Source organism: Diadema setosum, chromosome 18, assembly GCF_964275005.1.
Source record: "Diadema setosum chromosome 18, eeDiaSeto1, whole genome shotgun sequence".
Lineage (NCBI taxonomy): Eukaryota > Metazoa > Echinodermata > Echinoidea > Diadematoida > Diadematidae > Diadema > Diadema setosum.
In genome coordinates this window covers 7,955,804-7,980,130 of record NC_092702.1, presented here as the reverse complement: position 1 = coordinate 7,980,130, position 24,327 = coordinate 7,955,804, and the positions used below count along the sequence as shown (strand labels likewise).

The window sequence follows — 24,327 nt, the reverse complement described above, 5'->3', positions numbered from 1 at the left end:
CAGCAACTACAGTTAGAGCATGCACTTAAGTGCGCGTTTAAAAACCTCAAAAATGCGCAGCTTGAACTCCCAAGTTCATTGACCCTACCTGTCAAAATATCAAAAATCCTTCATAAATTCCCAAAAAATTATTGGATCACCACCAAAATGTAATCATTTGTTACTTGTGTCATTCTCAAATTTTCCTGCAAGTTTCATCCAAATCCGTTACTTACTTTTTGACAAACTTTTTGACAAACAAACAAACCAACCAATGGTAACGAAAACATAACCTCCTCCCTTGGCGGAGGTAATAAGCGTCAATTATGTCAAGGAATGCATAAACAGATAATGTCAGAGTTAATGCAAAGGTCTAAGGATACAATACTTTAATGTGTTTTTACTCCTACTCAGCGTTGAGTCATAAGTTGTGAATTGTTCATTATACTGCAGTAGTTTCTACCTTGATAAATTCTTGTATTAAAGATGCTGCATCTGTCCAATGCCCAGGGATACTATCATTTACAACAGCTCGTATGTATATTTATAGCCTCAGAAAAAAACCCTAGCCACCTTCCTATACCATTTGACAAAATATTTTTTTTTTTCCTGGAACATTTTTTAATCATATACTATCTATCATAAATTGCTTCACCTTCTGTTAACCATAAAGTGAAAATGAAAAAGTTGCACTATCATCCTTTTGGCCTTGGATTACATGTGTCCCTAACCATTTCCTAAACTATTTCTGCAGTCTTGCACACACTAAAAATCCCTAGCAGTATCATGCTTAGCTATTCTGTGTTCCCACCTAAGGTTTGTGCTAATATAGCTGAGTCTCTGCAACATGTGTTTCACAAAGTTGCATCTGCAAAATGGGATCACCATCATCTAGTAAAGTAGTGATCATAATTTGTGCTCATTGTTCAAGCAGGACTGTGATGACAAAAGAAATGTCATAAGATCTGGTTAAACCCCTGGAAGGGAAACATCATTCATGCCAGACGTAAAAGCTAGCCAAATATTGTGATGGGACAGACATTTCAGCCTTTAACCGGAACTTCATTGCTTTTCAATTTTGTCAAAATTGATGTTTACACAGGAACTTTCATACCTTATGAAGGCCTCCCCATTTTTGTAACTAATTGTGATTTAGCGCACGAAGTTATGACGAATGAGTAAACATACACTCAGGTTACCACTGCATAGTGCACTCATAGGACTGAGACTTTACTATGTGTCTGAATGTGTTGTTCCCAGATCAGGTTTGATCTGATGAAAGCTCATCTTTGAGTTCAATCTTAGGCTGGGTATTGTTCCCAAATGGATCACTGAAACTATTTCATAAGACCAATTGATCCCCAAATAGTTCCTCGGGCTTGATGGAACAAGTCTCCAAATTGAGGGATAGTCAATTCAATGTGCCCAAGTTTTTGACCTAAGAGAGGGGCAAAACTCCAAAACTGTTTTAGTCAGATGTGAAGGGTGTTATAGAAATGAGGACTGCATTCAAACATGCCAATCTGTATCTATTTGTATTCTTCATTTGGCTGCATAATAATATCAGTCTGTGCATAAGGCTTGTCAGCGCTTGTCCAGTTTATCATAGCTGCAGTTTTTCAAGCTCTTATGTATATGAAATCACAAAAATAGAAAATATCACTCTGAGAAGCACCATCCTTCTATACTTTTTTTTTCGAAATGTGAATGATTTGAATGCACCAGCTTAAACTGTGACGAGTCAAACACCTAGCCACAAATGAGTTAATATTGTTCACGAGTGGCCTGAATGCAAGGTATAAAAAACAACAGATCCTTGAGATGCACAAACTTTAAAACCTTTGCCAAATTACTTGGGAACCAGTACATACCGACTCCACAGACATTGCACGCTGAAAACACCACTTATTCCCAGCTGATGGACTGTGTTTTCAAGCTAGAACCCCAGCAAAGTTTTGTAGGTGAACATGATAATTTTTTTTTTTTTATCAATTCTCAGTAAACACCTAACATACACCATCTACAGGCACCCATACAGCTGCAGACACAGACACATACACAAACACTACACAGACACATGTTCACTATGCAGCACCAGTAGAGAGACTTTGCAAAGGTGTAGCACTATTACACCAACCTGTAGTGTAATACACACCATACTTTTACAGGTTACTGACTGAGCAACGTGGTGACTTGAACTCTCCCATCCATTGATCCACTCAGGCATACACCGGTGTTCAAGGATGTACACCAGTCTACACTGACCACTGGTGTCCGGTGTCCCAAGATGGTCAGCATCCTCTGCATGCCAACAATCTTGTGCAGCTGTGTAAAGAAACAACAGAAGAAGTGTTCAACAACCATGATGATCTTATTATATAACACCATCATCTGGTGTATCACACTTACAAGTTTACACACAGGATTTCATGTGAGAAGGTTGGTGTAAGAGGTAACAAGACTCAATAGAGCCTAGTGTGTGAAATGTACATTATGTGATTCAGTACTACCAGTACTTATGTACAATCACACAATTGGTGTCCTGCACAATCTTGTGCTTGGATGTTTGTGTGCGTGTGTCATTGTTCTACTATATGTATGTCTCTGTTTTTGTTGCTGTCTCTGTCCTTGTCCCTATCCCTTTTTCTGTATCTTTATTTCTCATAATTTTGCATAAAACTGCATGTTATATTAATTTACCATGGTACATTAAGGGCACACTATCAAAAATTCTATACTTCTGAAGATGGGTTCCCAGCATTTCCAAGATTATCGCAATCTTATTTGTACTTGAATATATTGTTTGCTGGAAATAAATGTCATTGAACCTCAAACCTGAAACCCAGTGTGTGTAGTTTATCACTCTACTCTCAAGTAATGAAGTCGTATTGGTTAAAGTATCAGAGGAAGAAGGTTATAGAAAGACTGCCTCATGTCAAAGGTATTTACTGCTTTTGGAAGCTCTAAGCTAAAACAAAACCTGCATATAAATGACCAAATAAATAAACGAAAGTAAACAATTCAATGAACAAATGACTGAACAGAATGACTAAACTACATATAAAACACGAATATGCCACAAATTCATCAATGACTGATGAATGAAGAGAGAAATACAAGAACATATAAAAAATCTGCACAGATAAATCACTAAGCAGAAGAAGGAATGCCTCGATAGATAAAAATGATTCTTCATTCAAGTCTCACCTTGTATATGAACCAATATGTAGATAAAGGAATAAAGATACAAAAAAAATTATGACTGCCTCAATTGATAAATATGACTCATAATTCAAGTCTCACCTTATAGATGACTCCTCCGTGGGGGGCACACGTCAGCACGTACTTGCCACTGGTGTCAAAGGCGAACAGCTTTCCCCGCGGGTTCTGCTGCTGCCGGTAGCCGCCGAACCCTGAGACGACGAAGGGTCCCGTGGCGCCGTCGTGGATCGACAACTCCTTCAGCTTCTCACCCACTTTGTTAATGCTCCACTGGGCAAACTGACAGATTGGTGGCACAGAAAAGTGACAAGTTTTAAAGGGACTGTACAGTACTAGTTGAGGTGGGGAATAATGTTTTGAACATTCCAAAGTGAGATAATGAGAAACCTCTTATGAAATATGAAAGAGCATGTAATTTTAAGAAGGATTTGTTTATTTGATGAAAATTGGTTTTCAAATGGCTGAGATATCCAAAAAAAGTGATAATAATAAAAGGTGACAGGCCATGCCCTTTATTAGGATCTCTTTGTTTCACCTTTTTATTGGATATCTCAGCCATTTCAAAACCGATTTTAATTAAATAAACTTTTGATACCCCTTAGAATTGCATGCTCTTTGACATCTCAAAGAGTGGTTTCTGAATAGCTCGCAAAACGTTAAAAGCTAAATCTTCACCTCAACCAGAACTGTACACACCCTTTAAGTTATACAACATTTGACCCATCAAGTTTCCATAACTACATTTCTGTGGTTTGTTGCTGTATTTTTGAAATCATAATTTCATAATTCCTTCCTTTAATATTTCAGAAAACAGAATAAGAAATTCTCTTCCATTTGAGTCCTATTTTGCTCATGTACCATTGTTTAAGTTTTAGAACAATCAGAAGCCTCTACATTGTTAAAGTCTTAGCTGATCCTTAAATTGGCGACACATTTGAGAAAAATCAAAGTTCTTGTTTTCCTCTCAAATTGGTCATTTTCTTCTGATCCCATGCAGATTGAATGCATTCAACCATGTCGATGTAATCTTCCTCCAATACAGGACATTTAGTGAAATTTGGAGATGCCAGCTTTAATGACAAAATAATTTCTGCAGCTAAACTATCCTCAAAACTTCAAATCAGCTTCTTGCCCATGGAGTTTTTACTCTCTTTGAATTTAATGATATATTGATGGCATAGTTGAAGGAGGCTTGTGGGAGGTTCGCCAGCCATAGAAACACTGAATGTTAACAAAAGTTGAACACTGAGTGCTAACAAAAGTTGACTGCGTGTACTGGATATGTAAAGTAACAACTGAGATTTGCCTATTGCCAGGTTCAAAGGGGGTGAGGGAGGAGGGGGGATGGGGATATTTGAAGATTTCATTGAACATAACAGCCAATGCCAAAGCATTCTTTATATCACCAAAGGTCTGCCAACAGAAGTGATCTGTCAAACTATGACTTATCTTCAGTATTTAGCATGCATATTTTCTGATGGGCTCAGCCAGTGATGAATTGATTGGTCAAATTGATTGGTCTTTTAAGACCTGGTAGCATGGGGAAAGAAGGGTGACCTGATTGAATTGATCTATATTCGCTGCCAACTAGGGTACATTAAATAATCGTGACAAGCACAGGCCTGCTAGAATAGAATTGCCTGTCAGCGAATATGTGCATCAAAGGTTATGCTCACTGGTAACGTTCGACTGCAGTCGCGATTCTTCAGCTTTGTTTTTACTCACATAGAGATTAGTGATAAAGCTGCACACAATTTGTTACAGGGATTCCAAAGTATCTGATTTGGGCCAGCCTTCCCACTGCACGGTATCCCCATACTACTACGTCTTTGAAACTGATGGTTCGAACAGTGCTGCAACCGCTAGAGATTACACAAGCTTTGCCCAGAAAACTGGATCTCACCTTGCCATCAGATCCCATACTGTACACCGATGTCTCGTCTGGACTGAACTGGGCTGCGTACACCTGACCCTTGTGCGCTCTCCAGCTCAGCAGACACTCACGCCTCTGGATGTCTGAACGAGAACATTTACACCACACAAAACACCAAAACTTTCATTACACCTGACCAGTGTTAACACTCTTCCTTTGCAAACACTTATATCTCAGAATTAAAATATTTACACAATACAAAACAGCAAACTTTTGCTACACTGAACCTGCGTGCAATCACTCTTGCTCAATAGACATGCTCACATTCTCCAATGCCTGAAAGAAAACATTTCACCCCACAAAACACCAAACTCTTGTTACACCTGACCTTTGTGTACTTTCCAGCTGTGATGCCACCTGCATCTCTACATCTCTGATCGAAATACCTTGCATCAAACTTTCTTTACACCTGACCCATGTGCACCCTTCAGCTCAGGAGATACTTGCGTCTTTAAAAATAAATGACGAAACATGTCAATACACCATACAAACACCAAAACTTTCATTGCACCACTGGCTACGATTCCCAACAGTTACTGTAGCAACATCTATGTCCAAAAGTCTTTACATTTACACAAAGAAGTTAACAAGCCATCAACTGCGTGAAAAGGTGCATATACATGTATCAACTTGATCACTAACGATTTCTACAGTGGAACAGAATCCCTTTCATAAAGTGGTTTTCTAGACTACGATGTACGTCCACATGCAATGATAATTGTAATTACTACCTAAGTAATCGTGCAACAATTACCGGTAATCAGCTGGGAGCATTGCTTATATTGTTGCAGACAGAACATGTAACATATCAACTCAGACCTCTTTTTCTCTGTATCAAAATCTTAGACTACCCAGCAAAATAATGATATCTTTACTTTCACTGACCGAATAATCTGACCATTCCATCAGCTGCCCCTGTGACAAGGAGGTTCCCGTTGTGGTTGTACGACGTACAGTTGACACAGCCCGCACTTTTGGTAAGAGGTAGTTCACTCTGGAATGGTAAATGTCAAATTTCATGTTTTAAAATTAAGAAAAATATGTTTTTGGGGTGTGGTGGGCATGAATTTGTGAGTTCTTCATGACAAGGCCAAATGTGAAAGATGAGGATTTGGAATCGATGGACTCAATGACAGGGTGTACTTGTTTCTTTTCCACCACACACAAACACGATCTGCTCGAGAACAAGTGGATGGTTAACTCCATATATATTATTTCCTTTAACCCACTCACACTGAGTACAAGCAGGTTGCCAAAGTAACGACAAGCATGGCTGCTATTCTGGTCCTTGATTGAAGTGGTGCAGGTGAGCACTTTGAAAATATAGCGAGTTATCGACAAAGGCTTAAAGAAACAGAGTAGAAAAGCTGACTTATCGCTTGATGCGAAGTCTGTAACCAAATGAATTCAAAATATAATGCATAGTGCTGGAATTGATATGCATATGATGGCAAAATCAAAATTGCCATATTCAACTGAAGCTAGTAACTTCACATTTAACACATCATATGCAAAGTATATTTAACGGTCTTACATACACACCCAAATCACATAACTAAATTTCGTCTGATCTTAAAGACAAATATATTTTCCAGACTAGAGGTATGTTGCACTAACCCTCGCAGCACTGTTTAGTTGATGGTCATATATGTGACCGTGCACCACAAAACAAACAAAAAGTCGTACCCCTTGATTTTACTTGAGGACTCAAAACAGGTAAAATGGGTCAACTATGTAAATCTTGAGGTTTTCATATTTTCTGAAAGAGCTATCTTTCTTCTACATTATTCTTTAGTTCGGGATCATAACACGAATGGGAAAGTGTGTTTTCAGCAGTTTTTCTACAACCCCTTTTTGGGGAAGAGTATAGAATGATCAAGTATGCATTAGAGGCCCTTTTCATTTCTTGAAATCCTTTGTACACTCTTCACTTTCGAGTCTAATAACTTTTGAAAGAATAATGCTACTGCTTTGTAAGTTGGCATTAATCATGGACAGAATGTGCTGATAGAACATGCTCAATTTCAGCTTCATCTTACAATCCCTTCATTGTTGTTGCTCTGGTGGTTGACATCCTGTGTTTTGTCCCTTTCATTACACAGCTATCGCGGCTTGGTGAAAGATTAAGCGCTTGAATAGACCCTGTACTTCAGAGTCTCTTTTCTCAATTCACATTTTTCCAGAGAGTGTGCTTTCTTTCCAGTATTTAGGTAGGTTAGGGGAGTCCATTTGAATTGAGTTATACATCATTTTAAAGCTTAGAGTCTGCTCTTTCAGAATCTGCCCTCAGCTAAAAATCCATGTCTGGCAACTTTTTGGTGTATTTGTGATGCAGGGTCACATATGATGGCATGCTCTCTTTGGCAATTGGCACAAATGTTTATAAAGTGTTTGAAAGTTTCCATGGTGGAGGAACATATTGTGGTACATTGTTTCTTTGTACACCATGTATTCTTTCTTCAATGCAAGTGTGGTCCTGAAAAGGGCCTACTCAGTCTATGACAATTCAGCATTAAAGCATGTTCTTACTGACCTTATAAAAATGTCACACGTATTCTAAATCCAACCATCAATGAATATGGCTTACATGAGCCTGTGAATCCATGGTTCATACCAATGGTCTTTATCTGGGATTGTCTGAGGTCTGCTACATCTCAACAGGATGATCAATTTCACAATGCACATTTTTGTTTGTCTCGTTTTTGTTTGTGGTAGCATTTTGTTTTGCTTTGTTTTAATTAATGATAATGATTTTATTAATTGAGGGAGTAGTTCACCAAATACTAAGGAAATTGCACAGCAAGTTACTGCAAAATACATGAACACATACAGTGTAAAGTGTTAACAACTAAAACCCTGACTTGACTCGACACAAAGCCCCTGAAAATGAGATAATTTTCACACACCTGTAGCTTGAGGGTCTTGAGGTCCCAGCTGGTCAGTTTGCATGTTCCGTGTAAGGGTGACCCGGGTTTACTGAGGTCAGTACCCCAGTCCGCCACCTGGCTGGCCGATGAGCAGACGAAGGCTGACCCACTCGGGTTGCAGGCTGTTGAGACCACCCTGGCCACAAAATGGGTTATAAATGCATCTTACACTTGAGTGCTTATGATGAATACTAAAAAAGTATGTGCTGTGCATTGACCCTTATGATGCTCATGTTAAATATCCGATCTCCTAAGCCCTTCTGTGTTTATTCAGTGTTTTGTGAATATCAGACCGAATATCAAAATTTGCATATAATGAATGCATTCAGCTCAAATGCCCATGCCAAGAGTAGTCTGTGATGTGTCAGTACAGAGAATATGAGAATCAAACCATGCAAATAAAATCATGCTGCTTTGCTTTGGTTGGTTACTTTATGAAAAGACATGAAAAGAGCTTTAAATATGGGCAACACCCCCCCCCCCAAAAAAAAAATGCACATTTTGATTACCCTTAACACTGTGATAACAAACAAAACCCAAGGCATACTTCATTACTTTCCACTTTCCCAGCATTTCAGTAGCAAATGAATTCTCAGTATCAAAGTAAGAGGCATTGCATACAAAGTAATCACAGTCACTGTCACAAGTTTTCTAGACGCATAAGACACCAAATTTAGTCTTTCACATGCATTTGGTCACATACATTTTCAGCTTCGAAGAATTCTAAGTAGATCTATGCAGCTGATTTTACTTTGTCATCATGCTACCTGAAAAAGCTTTTTCAAAACTCTCATCTGATTGGTTGAAGGTAAGGTGCAAACTTCTCTTTGAACAACCAAGCAAAAATTTCTGTACCTTTTTTACCTACTTATATCAAATCATTGGCTAGAGAGGTCCACCCACATGGGAATCAAACACAATAAATGAGGACGACAGGGTGCTAATATACAAATGATGCACAGGATACTCATCATTTGTTTTATAAAATGGGTCGAAAATTCGAAAACTAACAGCATTTTTCAGCGTTTTTCACGTACCTTTGTGGGTCAAGACGTCCGAAGATGTTCGTCCCAAACATTTACGCACGTCGCACTCGGAAATCCCGCACATACAGTATAAGTATGATGGGGGGTTGGGTTTCCGGACACTTAAGTTCCCGCATGAAAACTTACTTATTTTACATAGAATATGCACCCTTTACCTCAAAGACTTGATATAGACTCCTCATATAGGCCTACTAGACAACATACTCTGAAAACGGCGTGAGAATTAACCTGCTAAATCGTTGGTTGCCCTTTAAAGTGACTCCATGTACGCGTCTGGTCCAACGACGCTTGGTCTACTGTACTGTACAAAGTGTACGTAAGAGTATACGTACGCCCAAGGCACGCCACACATCTTATGCACAAGGGAAGAAAGGCCGGCCGGCCGGCAGCCCGAACTAGAAGTTGTTTACAGGATTGACAGCGCGTACTGTATGTATGCAATTCAAAGGAGCCGCCGCGCGCACAGACGATCGGCAATAGGATTTAACACGCAGTGCAATGGGACTAGAATAACCAAAGCACACGTGACTCATTTCAGCGCTTCCTATTGGCTACATTCTTGAACCCATTTTATAACATAATCTCATAAACTTAGTCAACCACATTTTCTGCCAGCTGTCTTACCACTCTCCATGTCAGTACTGATCTGACAAAGGGCACTATTCGTGCTTGAAAGCAGTCGAGACAGAATTGAAAGAATTCAATCCAATTTTGTACAGAGGAGATTTCGGCTAGCCACATGAAGACAGAGTCTAGAGATCTTTACCTTGGGAATGAAGAGTCTATTTCAGCTTCTTTTATGAGCTTCTTCCCTTCACAGTCATAGAGCTTCACAGAACCAACAGAACTTCCTAGCAAAAGCTGGTGATCAAAACACAAGATCAGTATCAGGAATAATCAAGTGTAACTCACTGCGAGTGAAAACAGATTGTGAAACATTTCCGTGAACAGCAAAGTGCACTAATTCACTGCAGGGAAGGTTACAAAATGGAAACTGTACCAACAATTTGGCATTCCATCTAAAAGAGTGCCATTGCTCTTTTTGAAATAAGGTAATCATCAAACCATCGTTGCTTTTTTCCATCAATTGTTTTGTTTGTTTTATTTGTTTCCATTATTTTATCGTTATTATTATTCTTTTTTTTTTTTATTTGACTGGGACTCTTTCCTCACCCATGTTGTACACTGACAGTGTTCATGCTTTTAATCAAAACAAGTCATTTTGTAATAAGATAATAAGATAATTACGTAATTATTTTACAACAGAATAAATGACGTGGCACTGTAGTACTCAGTCTCAGCCCCTTCAAAAACATATGAGGGATTGCACTTCTGCATGCAAGGTTACATACATCTAACCTATACTACTTACATTTTCATGTTACTGTACTTTACATACCATAGCAAAAGTATGAATTCCCTTTAAAAAAAACAGAAAAAAAAAACATAAATCACCCTTTGAAAATTCTCAAAATTTTTGTCAAGACATATTGAGTGGAGTAAGATGGAATATAGAGTGAAAAGTCAATTCTGATGGACTAGTGTAAAATGAGGAATGTTCGCGTGCATTTTAATTTCACGAATTTCGCGAGAGCCAAGATTCGCGAAATTAAAATGCACATGAAAGTTCTTATCTACACTATATGCATTGAATGCCGGTGGCAATTCGCAAAAATTTCATACCATGAAAAAGGCCATCGGCTCCAATTCACGAATATATCATGTTTTACAGTAACCCTGTCTTTGCCGGGGACTTTGGACAGTGTGTACAATGCTATGGGGTGTTCTGCACCAATCGGCACTCAAGGCACACAAAGGTTTAATAAAGGAAATACACTTTACCATTCTGTCTGATTTGGAGACCCATTCCAGTGAAAGTAAAGGTGACTTAAACATGATGGTTGTGGTGGTGAGAGGATTGGGTGTGGTCTTCCAAACTCTGGAATACACGATGAAAGAAGACATGTGCAAATTCATTTTATTCATTTTTTCACAAATTCATTGAATCGGTCTTCTGCATGCACTTTGAAGTATTCTATTGACATAAAACTCTTCCATTCCAGATTGAAGCAAACTGACAAGCACTGACTTTGTGTATCTAGTGTGAGGTAATGATAGAACTATTACCAACAACATGGATGTTTGTATTTCTCTGTGAAACTATGTGAAGGAGATAAAGATGCACACAGATCTACACAAACACAGACACACACACAGACAGACAGATACAGACACCAACAAATACAGACTCAGACCAGGGATGTTTTACAGAGATGGAGTGGCAACTCCTCGTAATTCATGCAAACACATGTTTGGGTTCAAGGCGTTACAATGGGATGTCTAGCATTCCACTACGCTTTTAAGTCATACTCGGCACCGCTCTAGTTGCAAGACGAAGTTCAGAAACGAAGAACGCATTTCACCTTTCGTTGAACTACAAGCTTTATTTCACCGTAAAATTTTAAATGAAATACTTGAATTGATTTAGAATAGTTCAGGAAAGAATTCAATATTATAAACATGTATTTCTAGTTTCTTCGTAATGCGCAAATCGAAATGAAATGAAAATTAGGCCCTCTTAAAAACCTAATATTTTTCTATAATGCACACATTTGCGCATGTTAGTTTTCTATCTTTTAATCTGGGATATTTTGATCTTTCAAATAAAGTACTCCACTAAAGCGTGTTCCAGCGTGCTTTTAACCCGTTCCGTACGGGAACCTGGTATCCTGTACATTAAGTCTATGGGCATTTCAGAATTCAGTATGGAACGGGTTAAACTATTTGTTGTTAAAATTGTCAGTTTTACACAGCATTTTGATTCGCTGCTCCAATTCAAGGTACACAAATTCATTGTTGCCATCACATTGAAAGAGAGAGCGAATTGCAGTAGGGGGAAGTATTTTTAGGTGTGAAAGCGCTAGTCCCGATTATTGATGCTCTCTTTTGTCAAAGCACATGGGTAACACCTGTAGTTAAACACATAACTTCTCGGCGGTGCCGCGCATGACTTCAAAGGAGAGCAGTAGTTGTCTCTCCTTCTCTAGCACCTCCCTGCACAGACACAGGCACAAACACAGGTACAGATAAAAACACAGACATTGACATAAACACGGACACAGACCTCAAACAGGCATAGACAGACATACATATAGATGCAGCCACACACATACAGACACTCATACAGGAACTGACAAAGATACAGACAGACAGACACACACACACACACACACACAGGCACTGATACAGACAGACATAGAAACAGAAACGGACACATCCACAACAGACTCATATCACTCACTTGACCACGCCATCGATGTCCATGCTGGCCACACTGGTGGACGACGGTGAGAAGCGACTGTGGGTGATGGAGGAATGGTGCTCAGTGTACTCATCTTGACTGAGGATGAGGAAGGTGCCCAGGCTGTCTTCTGCACCTGTGACACACAACAACAGAGGGCGCTATGACTTACTTGGGAATAGAGCACAGGGTTACACAACATTTGCTCCTGCGACAAGTGCTCCGTTCTTATTTTCTCCAAAGATGTAGGGTTAGAGTTAGGGTTGCGATAGGGTTTTAGGTTTGGTTTGATGTGAGGATTTGGATTAGGGTGAGGTTTATGTTTTGTGGGTCAGAAATTATGTTTGGCTTGGTGTGCAGATATTTCATGGGAGCAATTGTCGCAGGAGCATGTCATGGAACCAACGCACAGAATACAAACAAATTTTAGCTTGACTAAACAATGGTTCCCAGAGCAAAGAGAAAATCTTTCAAATAACCTACATGCAGTGTACTTACACCAACATTTATCATGTCTACAGTGAAAACCTTAGCATGATATCCACTTTCACATGTTACATTTCAACTTTTTAATAACCCTGAAGCTACAACCATTGAATTCATCTCACCTGGTAGCTGACTTGAAGACGTGCTGGTCTTTGTTGTCATGTTGGACAGCTTCAGTTGTTCAGATGAACTCTGACCCCCGTCACCTTTGCTGAAGGATGTAATCTCTACTTCTTCATGATGATTGCTGGTGGGAGGGGGAGGGGCAGTATTTTAGTAATATCAAATATGCTACATAACACTGATGTTCGTCAGAATCTTCATGATGATTGCTGGTGGGGGGGCAGTATTTTAGTAATATCAAATATACTACATAACACTGATGTTCGTCAGGATCTTCTTTAAAAAAAAAAAAATCTAAAACCATCTATATCATTTCAGACTGGCTGACAAGGTTTGAAAACTTTCTGCTTCTAAAACTCATTAATACATTAACTACTTATCTTTTGGCTTCTATATCTATAGGGAAGTGATTGTTTATGTCAATGTTAGAAAAAACATGAACTACAACGTAAGCATCATTTATGCTGTATAAAACGTATTCCCAATAGCTACCATTATAAAGATATTCAATGTGATATGAACATTGCCATTTATTTTGATTCGAGTGACCGAGTGTTCAGAGCCAAGAAATGCTCAGAAAATACACAGAAAATATTGATTCTTTTGCCATTAAATGACAAGTTTTGTAAATGTTCAGGCAAGTTTCCATTGTCTTACTTCTGATGGTTTTTTTTTTTCATGTATTGTTATCATTCCAACAGTTTTAGTTCTAATGCTCTTTTTTCATCTATATGCATTGTTACACATTCTGACGGCACACAACGTTTACTGAAAAAAGAAAAGACTTATTCAACAGGAATGAAATTTTCACTATGATGTATATCATGTTAGATAATATAGGAACAAAATGGTTGATTGAATAACAGTTGGTTTTTTTTTTTTCAAATCTCTTGAGGGATCTAGATAAGTCACATAGGAAATCATGTACATATCATATCCTGGTTCTTTTTAACGAAACTAGAGTCACCATGGAAAATTATCATTTCAGTGAACATAGATTTGACAAGTCATTTCACCCACATAGGTAGAGAACATGGTGTAATAGGGAGAAAATTGAAGACCAGAGAAAAAACAACAAAAAAAGTGTGCTTGTGAGTTTTATTTTGCAATGCTGTGGCAAAGAATAAGAACAAGAATAGCCTACAAGTGAGGCATTGATCACATCAATCTGAACTTGCTCTCACCTTCCTGAAACTTGACCTTGAGGTCGTTCAGTCTGCTTCAGAGATTGCGTCTGTTGCTGCGACTTGGAGAAAAGTTCTTTTCTCTCTTTGTCGTACGCCAGCTGCTGCTGCTGCTGCCTCAGCTTGACCTATGTGAGTATGAGATATATGAGATACATGTAACCTGCTGCAACAAACGCATCTGCAAGTCGGGAAGGTCGATTTTCTAAAAATGGGATGACATTATTCCCTTACTCTTCCGCTTTAATCTCATATATAACATGACTCATAAAAGTACTTTGTTGTGGAGATATCAGCGATTTTATGAGATTATGTTGAGTGGTTTAAGAAATCAGTGTTCGGAGAAAACCGCCTTCAAAGTTTTCCTTCCGACGCAATCGTGATCAAGGGGAGGTAAGACAGTTTTCACCTCTTGACAATAGATGGTACACTCCAAGCAACCTCTGTGATGTTCATTCAAGCTTAGCGCCAGCAGTCTACGCTCGACCAATCAGTAACCAGGATGCCAAGCACTGACCAATAAGATCGCTCCCTCATTGCTAGGGGCAAAATCTATCTGCAGTGCTAAATCCAAATCTTCAGACATGTTTCCGTTCCAGTCAGAAAAAGTCAGAAAATCATGGCCCAGAAAAATGCTAATTTTGCCTTTCCTTTGGTCATTTAGCTTCAAAATTTCAGCAGATGATGGACAACACATTAGACTAAAAAATTGTGCCAAAAGCTGGATTTTGATGGTTTTGCCTGATTTTGATGATCTGACTTCAAACTCGATTTCTTCGGCTCAGCCTTAGTGACTTTCGGACCCTTTTGTTGTGGCAGGTCTATATGCTATCAACAATATCATAATTATTCAACGTTTGGAAATACATGCCTGTATGTGTTTCAAAAATGTGCAATCTCCACCACTTACTGAAGACTGCACCACCTTAATCGGAAGAGTGCAAGTGTACAACATGATTCATTGACAGGCATATACAGGCACAGACTGCAAGTGTCTGCAATTTGTTCTGTGTGAAGCTACGAACTGCTCAAGATCAATGTAAATGAGTTAATGACGATAATTTTCTGAGCTGAAGACCATCAATTCGTCACGGCCAATGTGTGACTCTCTAGACATTGTATGACCTGGTTACAGTGGCACAATTTTCTTCTTTTTTTTTTTTTTTGGGGGGGGGAGGAAATGCTCTCTTCTGGACAAACATGACGCAAATCTCTCGTTTGAAGAGGCTACACCCCCGTAAATAATGCCAGTGTATATCTTGGCAATCAATGACTTAAAAACCAAAGATATAAAACACCTGTTTCTTGACCCTGGCCTAATCTAAGCATCAGTCATCGCCACTGCGCCACGGGGGGGGGGGGGGGGGGGGGGGGGGGGGGGGGGGGGCACCGCGAGAGGAGGAGATTGTTTTGGTTTTGGCATGGGCTATGTAGCTCCATGGTGCGTGTGTGTACGTGTTTGTGTGTGTGTGTGTGTGTGTGAGTGTAGACATTCAGCGTATGCAGACAGAGCATGCCTGTACTGCAGCCCACCTCCCCAACTCAGCCACGGCTTGTACTTTATCCCCAACAGTGAGCAGCACCGGCAAACTGGCAATGCACTCCTTCTTATTCCTGTATTTTCGTTATTTACGGGTCAATTTTTTTCGTTCGAAATGTAAAATGGATGACCATAGAATTTCTCAATAGAATATAAAATTGAAAACTTAAAAAAGGATAGAGACAATTGAGTTCACTTTGAATGGTGTGCCACAGGCAGATATCCTTATCATGCTCTTACGTAATACGACAGCTGCTGTAGTCATTAAACCCTGGCTTGGCCTCCAGGTTTGTCACGCCTGAGCAGAAAGTTAATTTGCAATGGACAAATACTTCGACTCCCAACTCTCAAACAAAGAATCGTTAGGGGGGTATAGCACCCCAGTTAGCTTCGTTAAAGTGGGGTCTCGCCTCAAACGAGGGATTGACGGCATGCTTACACAAGTTCTTTAAGAACAGATGTCCAAAGAATGAGCTTAGATGGTAATGCTAGTTTAATACATGTCCTTTTTTTTTTTTTTTTTTTTTTTAAGAGAACAAAAGAGAAGAAACAGAGTCTGAGCTGGTACTGGAAGTCAATCATACTAACCTGAGATTGGGTTAATGTCTTGGTTGACTGCTGCGATGCTAAAGATGGAGATGAACTAGCAAACTCCACTTTCTTCCCTCCTCCTGTTCCTCCGCCACTACCACCGCTGACTCCTCCATCCTTGGTCCTGCTCGTCTGGCCCTGGCCAGAATGGTCCGGATCCTTCTTGGGGCCCAGGAGGGCCGAGAAGGCCCCCCTCACTGCCGGTGGGACGGAGGGGGTGGAGGGGAGGAGGGACTTCCGGCCCGGGTTGGGGGAGGGGGCTTTCTTGGAACCCTTAAAGGCACTCTTGAGCTGATTGGTCTGCACTTCACTTTGAGGGGAATAATAGCCATAAAAGTTGTCAAAACAAAAATTGACTCATTTCCTGCAGCAGCTGAACACAAACATGCAATCAAATCTTTTTCAAGAGGCCATACTCTGACAGAAACTATAAAGTGGGTCACTGAAGACAGACAGACTTCACACAGAGGTCTGTTGGTTTGAAGGGCATCACATTTTGATAAAGTACACACAGGGAGGTACTACGGCAGGATTGAAAACACATTCCATAATCTGCAAAAAGTATTCTATTGCTTTCCATTTAATCCTCAATTCATTCAATATTTCCATGTTGCACACGTCTTTCTTCTTGTCTGATAAAATCATCGATTGATTCACCACTTCCACAATAACTCTCTCACGCAATCTTTGCATCTTTCACCTTTCAGCTGTTAATATTCAAGAGAAAGTCTTCCCAGTAGTGGTTAATGCTATGTTTAAAGTGAATGTAATTGGTCGAGGTATAATTAATTAATCACAAATTAATGTTTTGTCATATGGAAGGTGTTATGTTAAATGTCAGAAAAACATAGTAACAGCTGTAGTATGCCACTTATAAAAGACGTTTATCACAGCTAAAACAGAGCAATAAGTACAGTTAAAGATGTGAACTCAAATTTTTACCATTCCACTCAATTTGGTCAAATTTCTTACAATAACTCACCCTATTGAAATACTGGAGTGGTCTGATCCATCAGGTACCGTAAGATTGGACTCAGTTCTCTCCTGTAGTGACAACTGCTTCACCTATTATCAAAAGACAAGAATAGCTCACTGAGAATTCATATTGTCTCTTTTTCTGCATTGAGCATTGAGCAAAGCTTCCAAAATGCATTCATGAACAGAGGCACAACAAAACGGCAAAAAATATGTGAAATAATTACATCATCAATGAGATTTTATCAAAAAGACACAACAACAGTTTCACCTTTGATTCTGACTTGATACCACAGTTTTACCTGATGTAGGAGTTGTCAGTGTAAAATGGCCACATAAAATCCCCCAAATGTAGAAGCTGTGCAGAAGTAATGATAATCACACGCAACAGCTTTCAGTCAAAAGCAGCCAGCTCAAGCGATCATATTCCCATCATCAGTTTCTGAGTGCATGTGATGACCAACAATGATGCTACTGTCGTCACCAGGTACAAACAAAAAAATATGTCCCCATTTAATAAAATTCCTAGCCTCTGCATGACTTTCTAAGTGTGCATAAATAGGTCTGGCCATCATAATGTTGTACATAAAGTTACCTCTCTAGAAAGGCCACTTTCATGCCCTCTTTTGAGTGGCCTTTCTGTACAGATTTATCTACAGCGCAGAACACATCTGGAAACAATCATTCTACCAATATGATTACTCCCCAGATATCATGCTCTGTTAATCTTGCTTTAGTTTCAGCGAGTTTCCTAAACACAAACATGACAAGAAAATGATGACATGAAAATCTGCAAAAAAAAAAGAAAAAGAGAAGAATACTCGCCTGTTCTTGCAATCTGCCAATTTGCTCCTGGTAGCGTCCAACCTGGTCCTGAAGTTTGCTGACCTGGTCCTGTAACTTCATAACTTCATCTTGGAGCTTTCCTCTGTCTTCTTGGAGCTCCACAATCTTCTGATGCTCAGTGTTGAAACTTAGGAGAATGGGCAAGGGTGCACTGGCAGTCAAGGGTTGTGAGTTTTTAAACTCTTGAGAACATTTACGAAACAAATGCATTCTAGGGAAAACATGGATGCATGCTTTGTGAATCCCAGAATCTCACCAAAAAAAAAAAAAAAATCATCTCAAAAGACAATGCTTTGTGACTTTGCATTGTTTTGATATAGACAACCTGACAGTCCTGTCAAATCCTTGTTTACCTACAGTGACAAAAATGGAAATGACATTCAAAATGTGTTACACCACACAAATTATGAATAGCCCTCATATTCATACTCTTCAGAAGTACATGCAAAGTTTCCCATTTTTATAAACAGATTCATAAAGAAGAAATCAGAACATTTTTTTTTTAAATCAAATTACTCCTCAGTTCTAATAATATTGAAATCACAGTTGAAAATTCTCATGGAGAAGTGGGTCCTTACTACTTAATCATTGACAAATATGGTTTCAAAATTCTCCATAAAATAATCATAGTAGAGAGACTCTTATAAAGCGCTCATTCTACCTTAAAAGTTACCAACAGAACAGAACAGACTTATGAAACCACAACATCATTCCTCATCTAATCACATTGGTTACTGAGGCCGACATAATTGTAAAAAAAGAAGAAGAAAAAAAGTGACACTTTTATATGTTTCATTACTCAACTCTGCTGATTGTTTGACTGCACTATTTTGTAATAAGTCAACCAGCACATTGCACATGGAGAGGAGTGTCCCTTTAAGGTTGATGTCTCGTCCCACTCTGTCTCACATTGCTCCGCCCTGCCCCGCCCAGCCCTGCCCTAATGCATGTCAAAGGATATGCATGGAGTGGAAGATGATGCTGAGAAAGTTGTGGAGCGATATCTTGAGCGTCTCCTCCCACTGCTTGGTGAAGTACAGGGTGAACGTTGGACTCTGCTCTGGGCTCTTCAGGTACGGCAACACTAAGGGGGGGGGGGGGCAGAGAAGTAAGGTGTAACAAAGAAGGGGCGTGACAGTTACTGTAAAATGAGGAATGTTTGCGTGCATTCTAATTTCGCAAATTTCGAGAGAGCAGAGTTTCACAGAATTTAAATGCATGCTAAAGATTTTGTCTACCCTTTAAATGCATTGAATGTTAGAGGCAACTTGCGAAAATATCATGCTGCGAATAAGACCGTTGGCTCCCATTCGCGAAAATTTCATGCCACGAAAATATTGTGTTTTACAGTACATGGATAAATAAACAGAACAAACAAACATGCCTCTAGTCACAACTGTGTGATTGATGATTCTGGGACCACGATTTGGTCCAAGTGTCCAATCTGAACTCATTTCTACTATACATTGTTTCATTAGACTTACCGAACCATTCTTTCCACTCCGGTTGATTCTGCAGTTCTGGCACCAACTTGTCAAAGAAGTCGTTGACCTTGTCTCCACGATTCGACTGCACAGCGTTCACCACATACAGCCTAGGATACACATATAAAACACATTATAAGAGAAATGATTCTAGTGATAAACCCTACATTTCTTCATCTTTATATCCTGACATACAAAAAAAAAAAAAAATCATTACGATACATATTGATATTCAAAGAAAAATAATCACTGTTAACTAACACACACGTTTTGCATTACAGAGTAGCCTTCCAAACTTGCTCTACTAGTTCAGTGTCTAACCCCTCTATAGGTAAAAATCCCCTTAAGTTCTTCAAACACATCCCATGAGAGCAGACTCATGTTCAACACAACCCAAAATTCCACTGAACATGCATAGTTTTCTACTTGAAGATCAATCACTTTGTCTACATATATCAAGCAGTACTATTTTGTCATCCCTGTTTGGTATTTCAATTTTCTCTTCACAATGTGTTCATTTGCACCGATTTCTGCAACTGCACACCACAAGTGTCTTACATGTACTTTCACGATGTGCACACTATCTGTGTTTTAGTCCACTATCCTATCAATCAACAAGACAATAAAGAGTGTAAGTTTCACTTTCAGATATTGTCCCATTGAAGGCTGTAGTAATTTAAAACTAAATAACTGCAAGACCTTCTCCAGATCGAAACTTTCGCAAGAGATCGCCTAAATATTAGGTATGAATGAAAAAGTGCTCTCTCTTTAAAGGCATAATTTACCATTTGCAGATGAAACAGAAACCCAGCATTAGTGCTTTAAAATAGTTCTAAAATGTGAGTTAGGGATAGAAACAACCACTGTAAAAATTTTAATCCGTATAATCGATGTTAAGTATTGTTAGATACACAAAATGTGAACAATAGTTATAATAAGAATTCTTCCAGATCAAACCGTCTACAGTTATGGTTTATTGAGAAAAATACTGATATATCTCCTTATATTTTAGGCCTTATTGCGAAAATTGTTTATGATAGGATATTCTGTGATACAACAGACCTACACGTATGCATCAAATGTGATATCTTGAACATTTTTTAAATCACTTCTCCCAAAGGTAAACTGAACCTTTAAACATGCAAATTTGAATTCTTACTGGTGTAATTTTTACCCTCTTTTATTTGAATAACCAAACTGCAAAACATAGCAAACGTTAATGAAATGCATCTATGGGTGTAATCAATTAATTACAGAAAGCAAATAATGAACCTGGTCAGTGTCACTACAAGCCATCCTAGTGATCACAGATTGAAGAGTCTGCTTTGGTGCTCATTATCATGTGTTGCTGCAATACTGTACGATATTGTCACTAACCTCATAATTTTCTACTTTGGGTAGTTTTTGCGCTCACTTCTGTGCAATCATATTTAATCCTTTCTTCCCCCCCCCCCCCCATTATTGATGTGGCTTAGTGGATAAGACTGAGGGCTCTCTTCCTTGAGGATTTAAAGGCATAATTAACCATTCGCAGATGAAACAAAAACCCAGCATTAGTGCTTTAAAATAGTTCTAAAATGTGAGTTAGTAGGGGTAGAAACAACCACTGTAAAAATTTGAATTCGTAAAATCGATGTGAAGTATTGTTGAATATACAAAATGTGAAAAATAGTTATAATAAAAATGACTCCAGACTAAACCGTCTACATATACGGTTTATTGAGAAAAATACAGATATCTCCTTATATTTTAGGCTTTATCACGAAAATCTTATATGATAGGATGTTTTGTGGTACAATAGACCTACACATATGAATCAAATGTAATATATCTTGACAAAATTTAAATCATTGTTCCCAAAGGTAAACAAGACCTTTAAGGTTCCATCCTTGTTGCCCAGTCCTCTGGGAAGGACTTGTCACACAGTCTGTTTTGCAGTTCCTTGTTTATCAGCATTTAATCCTTTACCAAATGGCCATGCAAAACAAAAACAAATTTAAACTAGAAAAGCACTCTGAGAGCGTAGACCTCCGCCAAGCAGCTACTTTCCAATGATGATCTTGCTCTTCCATAGACATCAGTGATTTCCACCCATACGTATGCGTGCTGAAAAATTGTCCGATTTCCCAATATAGAAGCCTTTGTTACGTCATAAACCCTCAGCTGCGCGGCGTGCCTCGCCCTAGCAGAAACTAGAGCACGCACTTTAGTGCGTGTATGAAAACCTCAAAAATGTGCAGCTTGAACTCCCAAGTTCATTGACCCTTCCTGCCAAAATATCGAAAATCCTTCATAAAATCCATAAAAATTTCCTGATCACTACAAAAATTTCATCATCTGTTCCTTGTGTCATTCTCAACCTTTCCTGCAAGTTTCATCCAAATCCGAGCACAACTTTTTGAGTTATTTTGCACACAGACAAACAAACTAAAAAACAAACAAACCAACGGTAATGAAAACATAACCTGCTCCCTTGGCGGAGGTAATAATACAGTGCACTCTTGTTATAACAAATACTATTGAATAAATTTTTTACAAAGAAGTTAAATTTAGGTCCAAAAATTATCATTGAAACATCTTTTTATACTGTAATCAAATTGTTCAGCTATCACAAAATTTCACTATGATAAAAGAAAATTGCTACTTCCGAGGACTTCCTCATAATCCAATGGTAGTCACCTGTACAAAACCCCGAACTCGAGCTTCCTGATGCAAAATGATTCAAACAGAAACCCAAATGACAGAAGCTACTGTACACTGACCTCAGGATGCTGATGCGTAGTTTGTTGACGTTGTGGGCGTGGGTGTGTTCTAGGTGGGAGAACACCCTCCTCTCAAGGTGGTCCCAATAGGACTTGAGGCCTGACAGGTCATAAGTCGAGATAAATCCAAGCAGCTGATCAAGAATCTTGTCTGCCTGCGGACCATAGGAACAACACAACAGGATGGAAAATTACCATTATTCATCAGTCTACATCAAACAAGTCCTGGAATAGCAAGCCAGCTGAGAAACACATCTGCTTTTACATTGAATATACAGTCAACCTTGCCTAAGTCGAGGCTATTTGGACTATAATACAACATAGCTTCAACTTTAAGAAAAATTTGACTTATAAAACGAGGGATTAAAATCAATAGAATATAAGGAAAAGAGGTCTTGAAGAGACCTTCAACTTGGGCGATTATTCGACTTATGTGAGGTCAACTTTAAGCAAGGTCGACAGTACCATTATAATGAATACAGCCAAAGTGCTTTCTTTCTTGAATGAATAATGTAAGATTTCCCAACACACCTATGTGCTAATGTGGTGGTCTGACAGGGGGCATTTAATATAAAGTTGTACATAATAATATATTGTTTGAATGTATTTGGGATTGTCTGATTATGGCAATTATGGAAAAAATTACTGCCTTTCATAAATGATAAAATTCACCTTGACAAAAAAAAAAAACAAAAAAAAAAACTAACCTTAACAAACACACATAAAATGCAATTCATAAAAAATAAACTACTAAAACCAACTAAAAAAAAAAAAAATCTTCCAACTTGATGCCTCTGCTTATTGCACTTCTAAGTAATCTAGTTTCTTTCACAATGTCATTTTATATGCACACTACACTACTAAAAAGAGGAAAATTACTGAATATTTAAGGAATGTTATTGATTTGGAAACTGTGCTCTAAAGAGATGAAAATGTTTAAAGTGCAAAGTTTTTATGCTCAGTTTTTGCTCAATTCTTTCCTTTCAGCTTCTGTTGACTCACGTAAGTTGACTAATTGAACAATTGGATCTTACGTCACACAAAACTCTTTACCAAGATCAATAATTGCATTGTCCATGTATTTTATAAGTCTGCCATGACTTCCAGTGCTTGTTCAACCTCTAAAATTTTATCTAATATGTAGAAAGGTGATCACTTCTGAAAACACTAAATTACCATACAGTGTTTCAAACCAAAGAGACCAATAGTTGAGAAAATTCAAACAAGGTTACATGCAACATCTTTCCCTACAGAAAGAGAGATTACCCGAAATGCTTTATCTTTGTCGTTCTTCAACTCTGCATCAAAACTCTTGAGAGTGCTCGTCAAACCTCTGTAGAGCATATAGTCCCTGATCAGTTCATCTATGCGTTGAACCGCTTCCGACATGTTGGCGATGACCAGTATCTACCTACCACTCCACCAGAGATGTTTGCCACATTCATGAATGTGATTATCACTATGAAATTCAAAGGTCTGTTACGACTCATTCAGTATTATTTGATATTACAGCATCAGCGTGCAGGTTTAATATGGCAGCCAAGGAACATGGATGAATGAAAGAAAACAGTCTGAGCTGAGCCAATCAGCTAAGATCGACTACTAAGAAGAGAAAATTATTTCTCTGTTGCCTGAAATGGTCACTCTTGCATGCTGTGAAAACAGTTTGCCAAGCTCACAACCAGTTGAAAAGGCTGGAATGCACTTCCGTAGCTTGCTTGATGAATCCCATTCAGAGAGCACGAAAATAAGAACATCCAAGGTGATGCATGTCGTGATGTGTACATGTAGATTCTCTAAACTTTTAAAGATGACAGCTAGAGATCATTAAATTCATGATTATTATTAATTCTATTATGACATATTCAGAACAAGCGCCCTATCCGTCTGTACCCTGTGTCTGTAGCTGTAATACACTGTCCACTACA

At 38.7% G+C, this 24,327-nt stretch overlaps 1 protein-coding gene across 1 annotated transcript; it reads right to left on the bottom strand.

The window, feature by feature from the left end:
* Positions 1-1,845: 1,845 nt before the first annotated feature.
* On the bottom strand, positions 1,846-24,098 carry LOC140241764 (WD repeat-containing protein 91-like). The gene is made up of 17 exons (XM_072321514.1): positions 23,666-24,098; positions 22,400-22,554; positions 19,638-19,747; positions 19,115-19,237; positions 18,133-18,299; positions 17,315-17,397; positions 16,330-16,642; positions 14,202-14,329; positions 13,017-13,141; positions 12,409-12,544; positions 10,950-11,046; positions 9,874-9,968; positions 8,041-8,197; positions 6,020-6,128; positions 5,105-5,217; positions 3,283-3,480; positions 1,846-2,304 (listed from the first exon to the last, which is right to left on the bottom strand). Exons 1-17 carry the CDS (start codon positions 23,786-23,788, stop codon positions 2,149-2,151), a joined length of 2,388 nt encoding a protein of 795 aa, XP_072177615.1. The 5' UTR covers positions 23,789-24,098; the 3' UTR covers positions 1,846-2,148.
* Between the last annotated feature and the right edge of the window lie 229 nt (positions 24,099-24,327).